We start from the raw sequence: 12,734 nt of genomic DNA, 5'->3' as shown, positions 1-12,734 counted from the left end.
AGGCTTTGTGTAATCTGTACCAGCACTGCTTTAGACTCTCTCTCTCTCTCTCTCTCAGTCATAACTAATACCCCATACACAGAAATAAGGGAGAATTCAGAATTATAAATATTAGAAAGAACATTCTTTCACTGCCATAATATTTTCTCAAGAACTACTTAAGGGAATTCTTACTGATTTTCAGAAAAACACAGCAGGCAAATTTACCTGTTTCTAGAGAAGAGATATTGAAAGCTAAGATCAAATACTACCAGGTAAACAGACCACAACTGTATGACTAGCCACTGTGAGTTATAGGTTCTGAGGGAGGACAGGCCTCTGATGTGGCTGAGCTGATCCTCTACAGGCTCAGCAAAGTACCAGATACCATACCGCATGACCCTGCACACTGATGATGACCATCATCTTGTGCCCATGAAATAAATGTATGTAGCAGGACGAACTGCATGTTTTCTATATGAGGAAATGTCCCAGAAAAGGAAAACTTACACTGATTCCAAAATGTTCTGTGACTCCTCGACCATGCTCCCCCAGGACTCCAAACGAAAGGCTTTCCTCCAGAAAGATTCTTGCTTTGTATTTGTATTTTAACTTAACCTAAGCGGTAAACAAAACACAACTTTAAAATACTGATGATTAGCACCCTAGAGGATGTACAAGGAAGAACAAAGTTAAACAAAAAATGAAAACATAGATCCTCAGCACTGGTGGATTTGTACTTGTGCATCTGCTGACTGGCTGAAATTTCTTTGTAATCTATGTGCAAGGCAGAGGGGGAAGTGGCAAAAACTGCATGTTCCCAGCTGAGTGTGACGACTTCTTCAGCTCATACCATGAACAAGTGTCCTTTCCAGGGTGTCTTTATTGCCATGTTTTTTGCATTTTGTACTTTTTGCTAGTGATTTTGTTTTAGGATGGCCCTGCGCACAGCGCTGAAGTGCTGTTTAGTGTTCTTAAGCTCCAGAAGGCTATGATGTGTCTTAGGGAGAAATGGTTGTGTTGGATCAGCTGAGTTCAGGCATGAGTTAGAGTGCTGACCGCCCTAAGTGCAATGTGAATGAACCAATAATATGTGTTAAATAAAGTGTCTTTGAGCAGAAAACACATAAAACAAGGTTATATACCAACTGATGAAAAAGCTGTGATCAGAGGCTTGCAGAGAACAAATGACATTTTTGCAGCCCATTTATAGAACATAACTATGTACGTGCACTTTCTAGAACCTAACTACAGGTGGCCCTGGAACAACACAGGTTTGAACTGCGCAGGTCTGCTGAGATGTGGATTTTTTAAATAAATACCGTCCAGCACTGTATTTTCTCTTCCTTATGATTTTCTTAACATCTTCTCTTCTCTACTTACTTTACTGTAAGGACTACAAAATATGTTTTCATCAGTTATTTATGTGATAGGGCTTCCAGTTAACAGGAGACTACTGGTAGTTAAGTTTTGGGGGGAATCCAGAGTTATGTGGACTTTCAACTGTGTGGAGGTCAGTGCCCCTAGGATCTGCATTGTTCAAGGGTCAACTGTACCACGATGATGAAAACATACTGTACTTTGGATGCTCTAAATTTAACTAACATAGCACAATGCCAATTTTTAAAGAGAGAAATATTAAGATATCTCTTTGAATAAAGACACGTAATCTACCTGTTAAATATTGTTTTGATTATATACAAAAACTCCTGAGGATATGCACATATTCTTCCCTTTGTGGTACTATGTTTTAATTTGAACTTATGGCACTTTTTTTTTAAATCAGAAAAAGCTTTAATATGCTTTACAAATCTATTTTTCTTTTTGATTGTAGGCTTGTAAGAAAGTCTTTTCCCGTCAAAGACTTAGATGTATATTTATCTGTAGATTCTAATTATTTCATGTTACTTTTTTGTTTACACAGTGGAAAGCTGAACATATGCATGTTTGTATATGGTTTTTTCCCTCTAATGTTTTTTTTTAATGTTTATTTATTTATTTATTTATTCATTCATTCATTCATTCATGAATGAATGAGAGATTCATTCATTCATTCATTCATTCATGAATGAGAGACCCAGAGAGAGAAAGAGACGTAGAGACATAGGCAGAGAGAGAAGCAGGCCCCATGCAGGAAGCCTGACATGGGACTCGATCCCAGGGCTCCAGGGTCACACCCTGGGCTGAAGGCAGCGCTAAACTGCTACCACCTGGGCTGCCCTCCCTCTAATGTTTAATTGCTTTATCTCTAAATAATACGAATGTCATCAGTTTCACAACTGAATTAAAATACAGCTATTATTAACCACTAAATTTAGATGAATTTTTACTAACAAAGAATAAGCTAATTTGGGGGAGAATTCTATCTTTTTTTTCAACACTGTTTTCTATTCATTAATATGTATGGAACATTATATGAATATTTTCTAAAATTCATATTTTAGAAAAAATTTTATATCATGACAATAGTGGTACACAATTAGACAAATCAGTGAAACAAACAAGAATCCCAAAGTCAAACCCTAATTTGTATCCTATAACCTTTACAAACTCATTGCTAATATATACTTGACTCGTTCCTTACACTTTACATTTGTTTCATGGTTTGGCTGTATATCTATCCATTGGTACTGCTTTACTATTAATAGTCCTAAATATGCAATGCTGGTATCTTTTGGTCTTCTATCACTCCCATATCCTTCTATCAGTCTTTGACACGAAAAGAACAACAGGAAAATGAATACATCTCTTTTACTGATACTTAAGATACACCTAGATTTCCTCACGAAACAGTGAAAAGCTTTAAAAACAAGATATGAAATCCTTACTCTGAATCCTCATTCAAATGATGGACTTATAGATTCACATTTCAGTGGCTGAATGCAAGGGTTCAACATAGGAAAATTAACTATATTAATAGGATGAAGGAAAATCACATGATCAACTCATCCACCAATGCAGAAAAAGCATTTGACAAAATCCAAATCTCTTATGGTATAAATACTCAACAAATTAGGATGAGGAGGGAACTTTCTCAACCTGATAAAGAGCATTTATAGAAAACCCACAGCTAATATCATACTCCATTGGTGGCAGCCTGAAAAGCTGCTCCCTCTTGCTACTCTTAGTCAACATCGTATGGGAAGTTTTAGCCAGAGCAATCAGACAAGAAAAACAAATAAAAGACAACCAAATTGGAAAGGAAGAAGTAAAACTATCTCTGTTCGTAGATTATAGGAGTTTTATGTATAGGATAAGATCCACAAAAATACTATTTGAGTTATAGTAAGTTCAGCAAAAGTTCCATGATACAAGATCAAAACACAAAATCAGGAGCACATGGCTGGCTCAATCAGTGGAGCATGCAACTCATGATCTCAGGGTTGTGAGTCTGAGTCCCATGTTAGGTGTAGAAATTATATTAAAAGAAAAATCCTTAAAAAAAAAGAAATAAATAAAAATAAAAAATAAAAAAACCCTACAAAATCAGTATTTTTTATTGTATTTCTATAAACTAGCAGTTAACAACCCCTAAAACAGGTCCATTTATAATAGCATCAGAAAGAATAAAATACTTAGGAATAAAACCAAAAAGATAGTAAAAATCACAAAACATTGCTGAAAGAAATGAAAGATCTAAATAAATGGAAATACTTTTGTGTTCATGGATTCAAAGAATTAATTAAGCTGGAAATACTTCCCGAAACAATCTATAGATCCAATCCAATTCTGATTCAACACAATCACTATCAAAATTTCAATGGCATTTTTTTTTCTACAGAAATGGAAAAGCTGATCCTAAACTTCCAATGGAATTTCTAGGGACCCCAAAGAACCAAAACAATCTTATTAAAAAAGAACAAAGTTGGAGAACTCACATGTCTTGATTGCAAAATTTACTATAAAGCTACAGTAATTGAGATGGTGTGATAGTGACATAAGGCTAGACATACAGATGTGGAACAGACTTGAGATAAGCCCATCTCTCTATGGTCAATGGATTTTTGACAAGGGTGCTAATAAGGCCATTCAATGGAAAATAATAGTTTCTTCAACAATTGTACAGGGACAAATGGTAACTACATGCAAAAGAATGAAGCTGGACACATGGCTCATAGCACATACAAAAATTAAGTCAAAATGGATCAGAGACCTAAAATAAAAGCTAAAACTATAAAACTCTTAGAAGAAAACATAAGGGTATATCCTCATGACCCTGGATTTGACAACAAATTTCTTAGGACACCAAATGCACAAGCAACAAAAAACTAGATAAAGTGTACTTCACCAAAATTAAAAAGTTCAGTCCATCAAAGGACACTAATCAAAGATGTGAAAAGATAACCTACAGAATTGGAAAAATATTTACAAATCATATATCTGGTAAGGGTCTAGTTTCTAGAATATATAAGGAACTCATTAACTTAACAGTAAAAAGACAACAATCCATTTTAAAAAGGGCAAAAGACCTCTAAAGATATTTCTCCAAAGATATACAAATGAACAAAAAAAAGAGGTTCAACATCATTAGTCCTTTGGGAAATGCAAATCAAAACCATGTGCTTCACATGGCAAAAACTGAAAACAAACAAACAAACAAACAAACAAAAAAACAACAAATGAGTAATGAGGATGTGGAGAAACTGGAATTCTCCTCCACTGTGGATGCGGATATGTAAAATGTTGCAGCTTCTGGGGACAACAGTCAGGCAGTTCCTCAGTAAGTGAGACACAGAATTACCATTTGACCCAGCAACTGTACTGCCAAGAATATACACAAAAACACTGAAAACAGGGCAGCCCAGGTGGCTCAGTGGTTTAGCACCGCCTTTGGCCCAGGGCATGATCCTGGAGACCCGGGATCGAGTCCCACATCGGGCTCCCTGCATGGAGCCTGCTTTTCCCTGTGCACCCCCCCCCCCTTTCTGTGTCTCTCATGAATAAATAAAATTAAAAAAAAAAAAAAAACACTGAAAACAGGGATTCAAACAAATACTTGTTCATAGCAAGTGTTCATAGCAGCACTCCTAACAGCCAGAAAGCAGAAACAACCCAAATCTCTGTCCATAGATAGATAATGCAACAGGTCCACATGACAGACTATTATTTGGCATTAAAAGATTCATGAATGAAGGACTGATACATGCTAAAACGGGATGAGCTATGAAAACATGGCAAGTTGAGGAAGCCAGACACAAAAGGTCACATGTTATATGATCCCATTTATCAGAAATATCCAGACTAGGTAAATCCACAGACAGAAAGCAGTTTGGTGGTTGCTAGGGGCCACAGGCAGGGAGAAATGAGGACTGACTGTTTAGTGGGCAGGGGTCTTCTTGGGAGGTAACTAGAGAGTTGATGGTTGTATACTATGGTGCCGATGCTAAATGTTAGAACTGTACTCTCTAAAATGGCTAATTTTATCTTATGTGAATTTCACCTCAATGAAAAAGAAATCTCAATAGTCATGGTTTCTAAAAACAGTATATTGTGGATGGAACTAGAGGATACTATGCTGAGGTGAAATAAGTCAATCAGAGAAAGACAATTATATGACCTCACTCGTATATGAAATTTAAAAAACAAAAAACAAAACAGAGGATCATAGCAAAAGGAGAAAAAAAATAAAAGACGATGAAATCAGAGAGGGAGATAAAACATGAGATTCTTCATAGGAAGAGGGTTGCTGAAGGGGTGGTGGTGGAGGGATGACGTAACTGGGTGATGGGCATTAAGGAGGGCACGTGATGCAATGAGCATCTTTTTTTTTTTTTTTAGCACTGGGTGTTATATCAGATTGATGAATCACGGACCGCTACCTCTGAAACCAATAATACATTATATGTTAATTAATTGAATTTAAATAAAATTAAAATAAATAAACAAAACCAGTATATTGCCTTCACTGTTAAAAAAACTGAGTTTTGGGGCACCTGGGTGATTTAGCTGGTTAAGCATCCAACTCTTGGTTTCAGCTCGGATTATATCTAAGGGTCCTTGGTCCTGTCAGGCTCCCTGCTTCTCCCTCTTCCTCTGCCCCTCCCCACCACTTGTGCTTTCTTTTGTTCTCAAATAAAATAAATAATCTTTAAACAAACCAAAAAAACTGTATACTTAAGGTAAATGTATTTGACTATTCTTTATTTTTATTTACTTATTTATTTTTAAAAAATTTTATTTATTTATTCATGAGAGGCATAGAGAGAGAGAGAGGCAGAGACACAGGCAGAGGGAGAAGCAGGCTCCATGCAGGGAGCCTGACGTGGGACTCGATCCCGGGTCTGGTCTCCAGGATCACATCCTGGGCTGAAGGTGGCACTAAACTGTGGAGCCACGGGGGCTCCCCCTGATTATTCTTTAAAGACCAGGGCTGGCAGCACGTGGATGGCTCAGTCAGTTAAGTGTATACCTTTGGCTCAAGTCCTGATCCCAGGGTCCTGGAATAAAGTCCCACATTGGGCTCCCTGCTCCACAGAGGGCCTGCTTCTCCCTCTGCCTCTCATGAATAAATAAATAAAATCTTAAAAAAAAAAAATAAAGACAAGGGTTTCCATGTACTGTTAATCTACTTCCCTGGTATGGTCAGAACATACTTATGGTACCTATTGTGCAAAGCAATGAAGATGTTAGATGCTATAAAGGTTCATAAACAAAAAGCATTACTGCCCCACAGTCCAAGTACTAAAATACTGAGTAAACACAGTTGCTTACCAGTTCTGGAAGAGGACAGATAGTTCCGGTATTCATATACAGCCCTTCTGCTACAATGAAACGTCGTGTGACCCGAGCCTTGCGAGGATTCTTTAGAAGAAAAGAAAAAGACATATGAAATTTCAGTAGCTCCAAATGCAGACGCTATTAGATGCTCCCAAGCACTCCACCTGACAAGATCTATCCATCTGAGTAAGTAACAGACAGTCTGGGTAAGTTTCAAGTTCAAGGTTTCATACCCCTGTTATTTTGAGACAAAGAACAGTGCTTTTCTTCTCTTGTGTTTTTCAGTTCTCACAACCAACTAGGTGACCACACACATGCATGCACACACAAGTATAGGCGCTCTGAGTATACTGAAACACAAACAAACCCCTCCATACCCAGAATAACTGAGAAGGGGCCCGAGGGAAATTTCTGGGGAGATAGGCATGTTTTAGGTCACAAAAAGGCCATGAACTGGGGTTATTAATCGATCAAAATGTATGGCTAGGATTTGTTCACTTCAATGTCTTAAAAAGTTTATCTAAAACAGAAAGAACTAAAATGATGATGGCCACCATCACAGAGATGAGGTGGGGAGTTTGGAAGAGGCTCAGACGATACAAGAATGGCAGGACGTTGATAACAAAGCTGGGAGAAGGATACAGGGGCTTCTTGTACTACTGTGCTTCCTTTGAATGCAGCGGAGATTTTCCAGGATAAAAAGTTAAACAGGCAAACCGTGCTCATCTTCATCTACCATATAGCAGATGGTTTTACCTTACTACTGGGTAAAAGTAAAACTCAAATATGACCCTTCCAGGCATGTCTGAGGTGGTGGCAGAGGGGCTATTTCAAACATCCCACTGATGGCAAGTCACTGATAGTAAAGCACTCACACTGGTGAATATGTAGATGCTTCCGGTGTGTGGGGCTGAAAAAATATTGAGATCCACAGCCAGAGTTCACACCATCTTCCTACTCAAAGGTTTCTTGCCTCTAAAGCTTCTAATTGGGGACATTTTAGAATCCACAGCAGTAACACTCAGAAGCCTGTCTGCTGCTGAAGTATGCACAAGTACAGCGGCCATCCTCACTCTGTTCTGAACTTACACTCAAATGCCATAGGTTTGCCAGGGGTCATGGGTGAGAATATGAGGAGAGCTGAGCCTCTCCCTACCTTTCCAAAATCAAGTATTTTTATTATGACTTAAAAAATATTCAATATAGAATTCTTGGGAAATGGGAAAGCGCACAAAATTTTTAACAAAGTAGTTACACCACGCATTGATAACGTTGGTCTTTCTCATGAAGATGTATCTTTATAAATGACTTGGTTCAAATCAGGACTGTGCTGCAATAGTGTTAGGATCTGAGTTTTAAAAAATTATTTTAATTCATATTACTGAAAACATAATTTCAATGGAGATGTACTATTCGACCTATGGATATACTATATAGTAACTATTCCTCCAATGCTAGATGTAGGCCGTTTCCTTCCTTTTGCTTTTTTACATCACGTTGTGAGTATCTTTTATAGTTTTTAACACCACTTCTGATTCTTTTTTCAAGACAGCACCCCAGATACAGGTCCAAGGGTACAGACATTTAAGAATTCTGGAATAGGGCAGCCTGAGTGGCTCAGCGGTTTATGTCGCCTTCAGTTCTGGGCCTGATCCTGGAGACCTGGGATCGAGTCCCACATCGGGCTCCCTGCATGGAGCCTGCTTCTCCCTCTCCCTGTGTCTCTGCCTCTCTCTCTCTCTCTCTCATGATTAAATAAATAAAATCTTTAAAAAAAAAAAAAAGAATTCTGGAATATCTTTGCCCATTTACCCTCTAGAAAGGCTGTGCCAACTGGCACTCGCCCCAAAGTTATGGGAGGGCCTCTGTTCCTGTACACAGACCAGTGCTGGCACGGGTTATTATTATGAAAAATGTTCCCTAATCAGACAGGTGAAACCTCCTTGCCTAATTTTGTTAATTCTTAGGGAGACACAAGTATTTTTCACTTGTTCACATTTATTTGTATTTCTCCCAAGAACTGTTTCTACCTGTCCCTTTCTAAAAGAAAAATTAATATGGAATAAGAGAATCCTGTATGAAAGAGAATGAAAAAAACATCTGTGAACTATTTAAAAAACTGACACAAAATGCTTGTTCCGAACCTGGATGAAATCACAGTATTTTAATTCACTTTCAAATAAAAGATGAACATCTAAAGTAGAAAATATTTAAAAACTGGGCATTAGTACTAATGTGAAAATGAAATTGAAAAAAAATTCTTTCCAAAAACCAAAATGTAATGTTATTTAGAAATCCTACCCCTGCCAGGAAAATGTGGTATAAATTATTTAGTAAAAAAGATAAAAACTGTAAAATGGAAATAGATTTCAAGAGAATTTTGTCATTCATAAAAAAAAAAAAAAAAGCTCTACAGATGATAAATCTCATAAAACAAATATGCATGGGTACACACACACACACACACACACACACACAACCTATTTTCCAAATCAATACAAACTCCCTTGGGAAAATATACTCCACAGAAGACTGGTTCATTGGTCACATTTTCAAGTCCAAGTTCTCCAATCTGGTAGCATTCTATTACTGAATCAGAATATGGGACATCTTTTTACAATTTGTCAAAAGAAATTAATCAGTGGAACGGTCAGTTCTAAGACTTTCCTGACAGATTTTTCTAAATTACATAACTATGAAACATTCGCCTACAGCATATCTATCATCAAATAGTGAGAGTCTATGCATATTCATCAGGACAAAGTGTGTATTCATCAAGAGCTCCTCTTAGGCCATCACCTAAGTAAAGACAACAGAATCTTAAAGGAATAATGCATGTATCTTATCTGGAAGAATGAAAATTAACGAAATTAAGGAACATGATGTGTATTTTTTATCCATTACTCTGGTAATGAATGAGCTGCCCTGGAAAAGTCCTCTGGAAAGTAGTGTTTGTGATGAAGGATGTGGTGCCCAGGCTGTGTACAGACCCACACAACAGTTCGTGCTGCAGAGCCACAGATCAGAATTGCCTTCTCCAACCGTGTCATCAGGGAAGTGAGTGACAACTCTACCAGTGATGCTCTGGGCACCTCCCCACCGCTGCACTCTGATGGGAACACCAAGGAGCTGGTTCCACCCCCACTGCCTGCCCCTCAGAGGTCTACACCTGTGCATGTGCTTGGGAAGGGGAGGTGCCCACAGGTTGCGCCGTGGACGGAAATCAGGCTGGGGTCACTGTTTCCTGCAGGCAATAGCTGCTCAGAGCTCCCAGGGGAAGGTGTCTGGAGGGAGACAGTCACTTTGTTCATAAACTCATGTATTAGGATCTGCTGTCACTGTTTCTTCCAGTTAATTGATACATGATTTATTCTGTTATAAATAAACTTGTTTTGAATTCACAAGGTACATCTCATCACCACACTAATGCATTCTGGTATTACTTCTGTAGAGTGCAGAGTACACTCCCAATCCCCCAACACACACACTGTTTTTCTCTCTCTTTTAGAAAGCTGCCTACATTACCTCTTCTCAAAGCTGCCATATGTAATTATGGCAACGATGAGGCAATTACAATCAGGCTTGGCTCTCCAACACGGAGTGCGTTTAATAAGCAGGAATGCCCTCACTTCATATCCAAATGTGATCCGCAGGCAAGTTTTCATGACAAATTACCATTTCATATATAATTTAGCTGGTTAGCAAGTACAAAAGAACTGTATAATTTTCTTCAAAAGAATCATACCTTTTGATCTTCCATCTCTTGTTCTTTTAGTAGGCGCTCCAGGTCAGCCATATCATTATGCTTAAATAACTTAATGTCACTACGTGATGCCTGTAATCCTTTCTGAATGGCAAAGCAGGCAGCTCTATCTCTGCAAGGAAGAGAGACACACCAAATTGGGGTTTTAAACGGCCTTGTCAACATTATCAGAAAAGGAATGCATGTTTTTGTAAGTTGACCAACATCCACTTGTTAACCTGAGCATGGCAAATCAATAAAACACGTTTGACCACTTACACACCATTGTTTGCATTTGACTCTGCAAGTGCTTTTCACATAGCTACCATGTTGATTCTACTCGACGAAGCACACCCCTGCTGAATTTAACCCTTTCAGAATTCCGCAAGTATCTGACTATGGATAGCATGTCTGTTCACCCACAGCAATTTTCTCTTTCTGAGAAACACATAAAACACTGGTGATCTCACCCTCGGCAGGGTCACAGATTTGACCAGCACAAACTTGACATGCCTTTGCCAAGAGAAGTAATACTGATTTGACCCTGGGTCTTGGAGATGAAACTTCAGTAAGATCTTCTAAATGGGGTTAATCAGGGAGGGAATTTTTTTTTTTTGAAATTAAGTTGTATTATTTAAAAAATATATTACATATAAAACAAACATAAAAAGACTCTGAAAGTGGTAAGGTGAGATAGGCCAAGGACCTGAGAAATGATGTCTCATGGACTTCCCTTACTTGGAGCTGACAAAGTTGGCCAAATGGAAGTGCCAAGGAGCACAGGCAAAAAAGTTCTCACAGAAGCCTGCTCTCTGTGGCCAAAGGGACAGAAAGGGGGAGGCCCAGCAAGCAGAAAGCACTCGACTGCTGCCAAGCCACAGAAAAACCTGGGCCTACCCCTCCTACACACACCAGCAGAGGCTGAAGGGTACCTAGATTCTGAACCTCACAAAGCTAAGAGGCACCCCAACAATTGCCATGGTTGTATCAGAGAAGGGATCCGGGACTTTTATCCCTGCGAGATGGTACCAAGTGGCCCTCATGGTGGTAGTGAAGAGCACATGGAGAGCCCCAACTTCCACTCCCCTGCACAGAGGGGTACCCTCCTCTTTCTAGCTTGGGCTGTATCAGAGGAGGCTCAGGGCAGAGTAGGACTTTCATTAACACCAGTGGAAGTGAGAACACCCCCACCCTGGGGTCAGTGGAGGCAGAATGGGGACCCTGAACTTGTAACTCTATCTGGTGGTAATGAGGCAGTAGTGCCCCCCTGCCCCTAATGGAACAGTGATAGGGAAAGCCAATTAACGTAAGGTTTCAATAAAGCATAAATTGAATACATAATAAAATGTCCTGATTTCAAATATCACTTGATGTAACAAGAACCTGAGATAACAAACAGGATGAAAGAAAATGATCAACAAATACCAATATTGAGTTGACAGATGTCAGGGTTACCTGATAATGACTTTGGAGCTGTCATGACAAAAAGGTTCCAGTGTGCACTTAGGACCATGCTTGCAACAAGTGAAAAAACAGGAAGTCTCAGCAAAGAAACAGGAGACCAAGAATCACATGGGAAAACTAGAAATGAAAAACACAATGACCAAAAGAAAAAGAAAAAGTATAGTGGCTGAGAGCTGGTAGGCAAGACAGAGGAAAATCCGAGAATGGACAGACATAACAACAGAAACTAGTCAACGTGAGTAAACCAGAGAGAAATAAGCGCCAAAGAACAGAACCTCGGGGACCTGTGGAACTACCACAAAACATGCCACACTGGCCTCAGTGGGGTCCTGGGGACAGACAGAGGAGAGGGTAAGGCTGAACAGGGAGTCAAAAAAATCAGGGCTGACAATGCCTCAGATGTGGAAAGAAGCTGAAACCTATAAAGAAGCTGAACGAAATTCATATAGGTAGACTCAAACAAATAAATGCCAAGATTACAGTAAAGCTTCTGGAAACGAATGACACAGAGAAAATCTTGAAAATAGCTCCCCTAAAATGACACATAATTTGAGCCACCAATTCCTCATCAGAAATCATGGAGATCAGAAAAACATGTCACTCTGTTCCAAATACTTGGAAGAGGAGAACTCTGAACCAAGAATTCTATATAACAAGCAAAAAGATCCTTTAGGAGTAGAAGGGAATCCAAGGTACCCCCTAAAGGAAAACTAAAATGTCCCCAGCAGACATCCTCTAAAGAAATGGCTGAAGGAAGCTCTCTATAGAAAAAAATAAGAAAACAAAAGAATCTTAGATTGTCAGGAAGGAAGAAAGAACACAGTAAGTAAAA

The 12,734-nt window shown here is 38.8% G+C and overlaps 1 protein-coding gene across 4 annotated transcripts in view; it reads right to left on the bottom strand.

Moving 5' to 3' along the window:
- The window catches only part of SPTLC1 (serine palmitoyltransferase long chain base subunit 1), a 65,080-nt gene that overhangs the window by 26,254 nt on the left and 26,092 nt on the right, over positions 1-12,734 (bottom strand). For all 4 annotated transcript variants that reach the window (XM_025423560.3, XM_025423559.3, XM_035700070.1 and 1 more), the window contains 3 exons: positions 10,442-10,571; positions 6,691-6,780; positions 490-597 (listed from right to left, as the gene is read on the bottom strand). In XM_025423560.3, the coding sequence (XP_025279345.1) occupies positions 490-597; positions 6,691-6,780; positions 10,442-10,571 (328 nt within the window). The remainder of the gene's footprint in view (positions 1-489; positions 598-6,690; positions 6,781-10,441; positions 10,572-12,734) is intronic.

This window comes from Canis lupus, chromosome 1, assembly GCF_003254725.2.
Source record: "Canis lupus dingo isolate Sandy chromosome 1, ASM325472v2, whole genome shotgun sequence".
NCBI lineage: Eukaryota > Metazoa > Chordata > Mammalia > Carnivora > Canidae > Canis > Canis lupus.
This window is presented reverse-complemented; position numbering and strand designations above follow the sequence as displayed.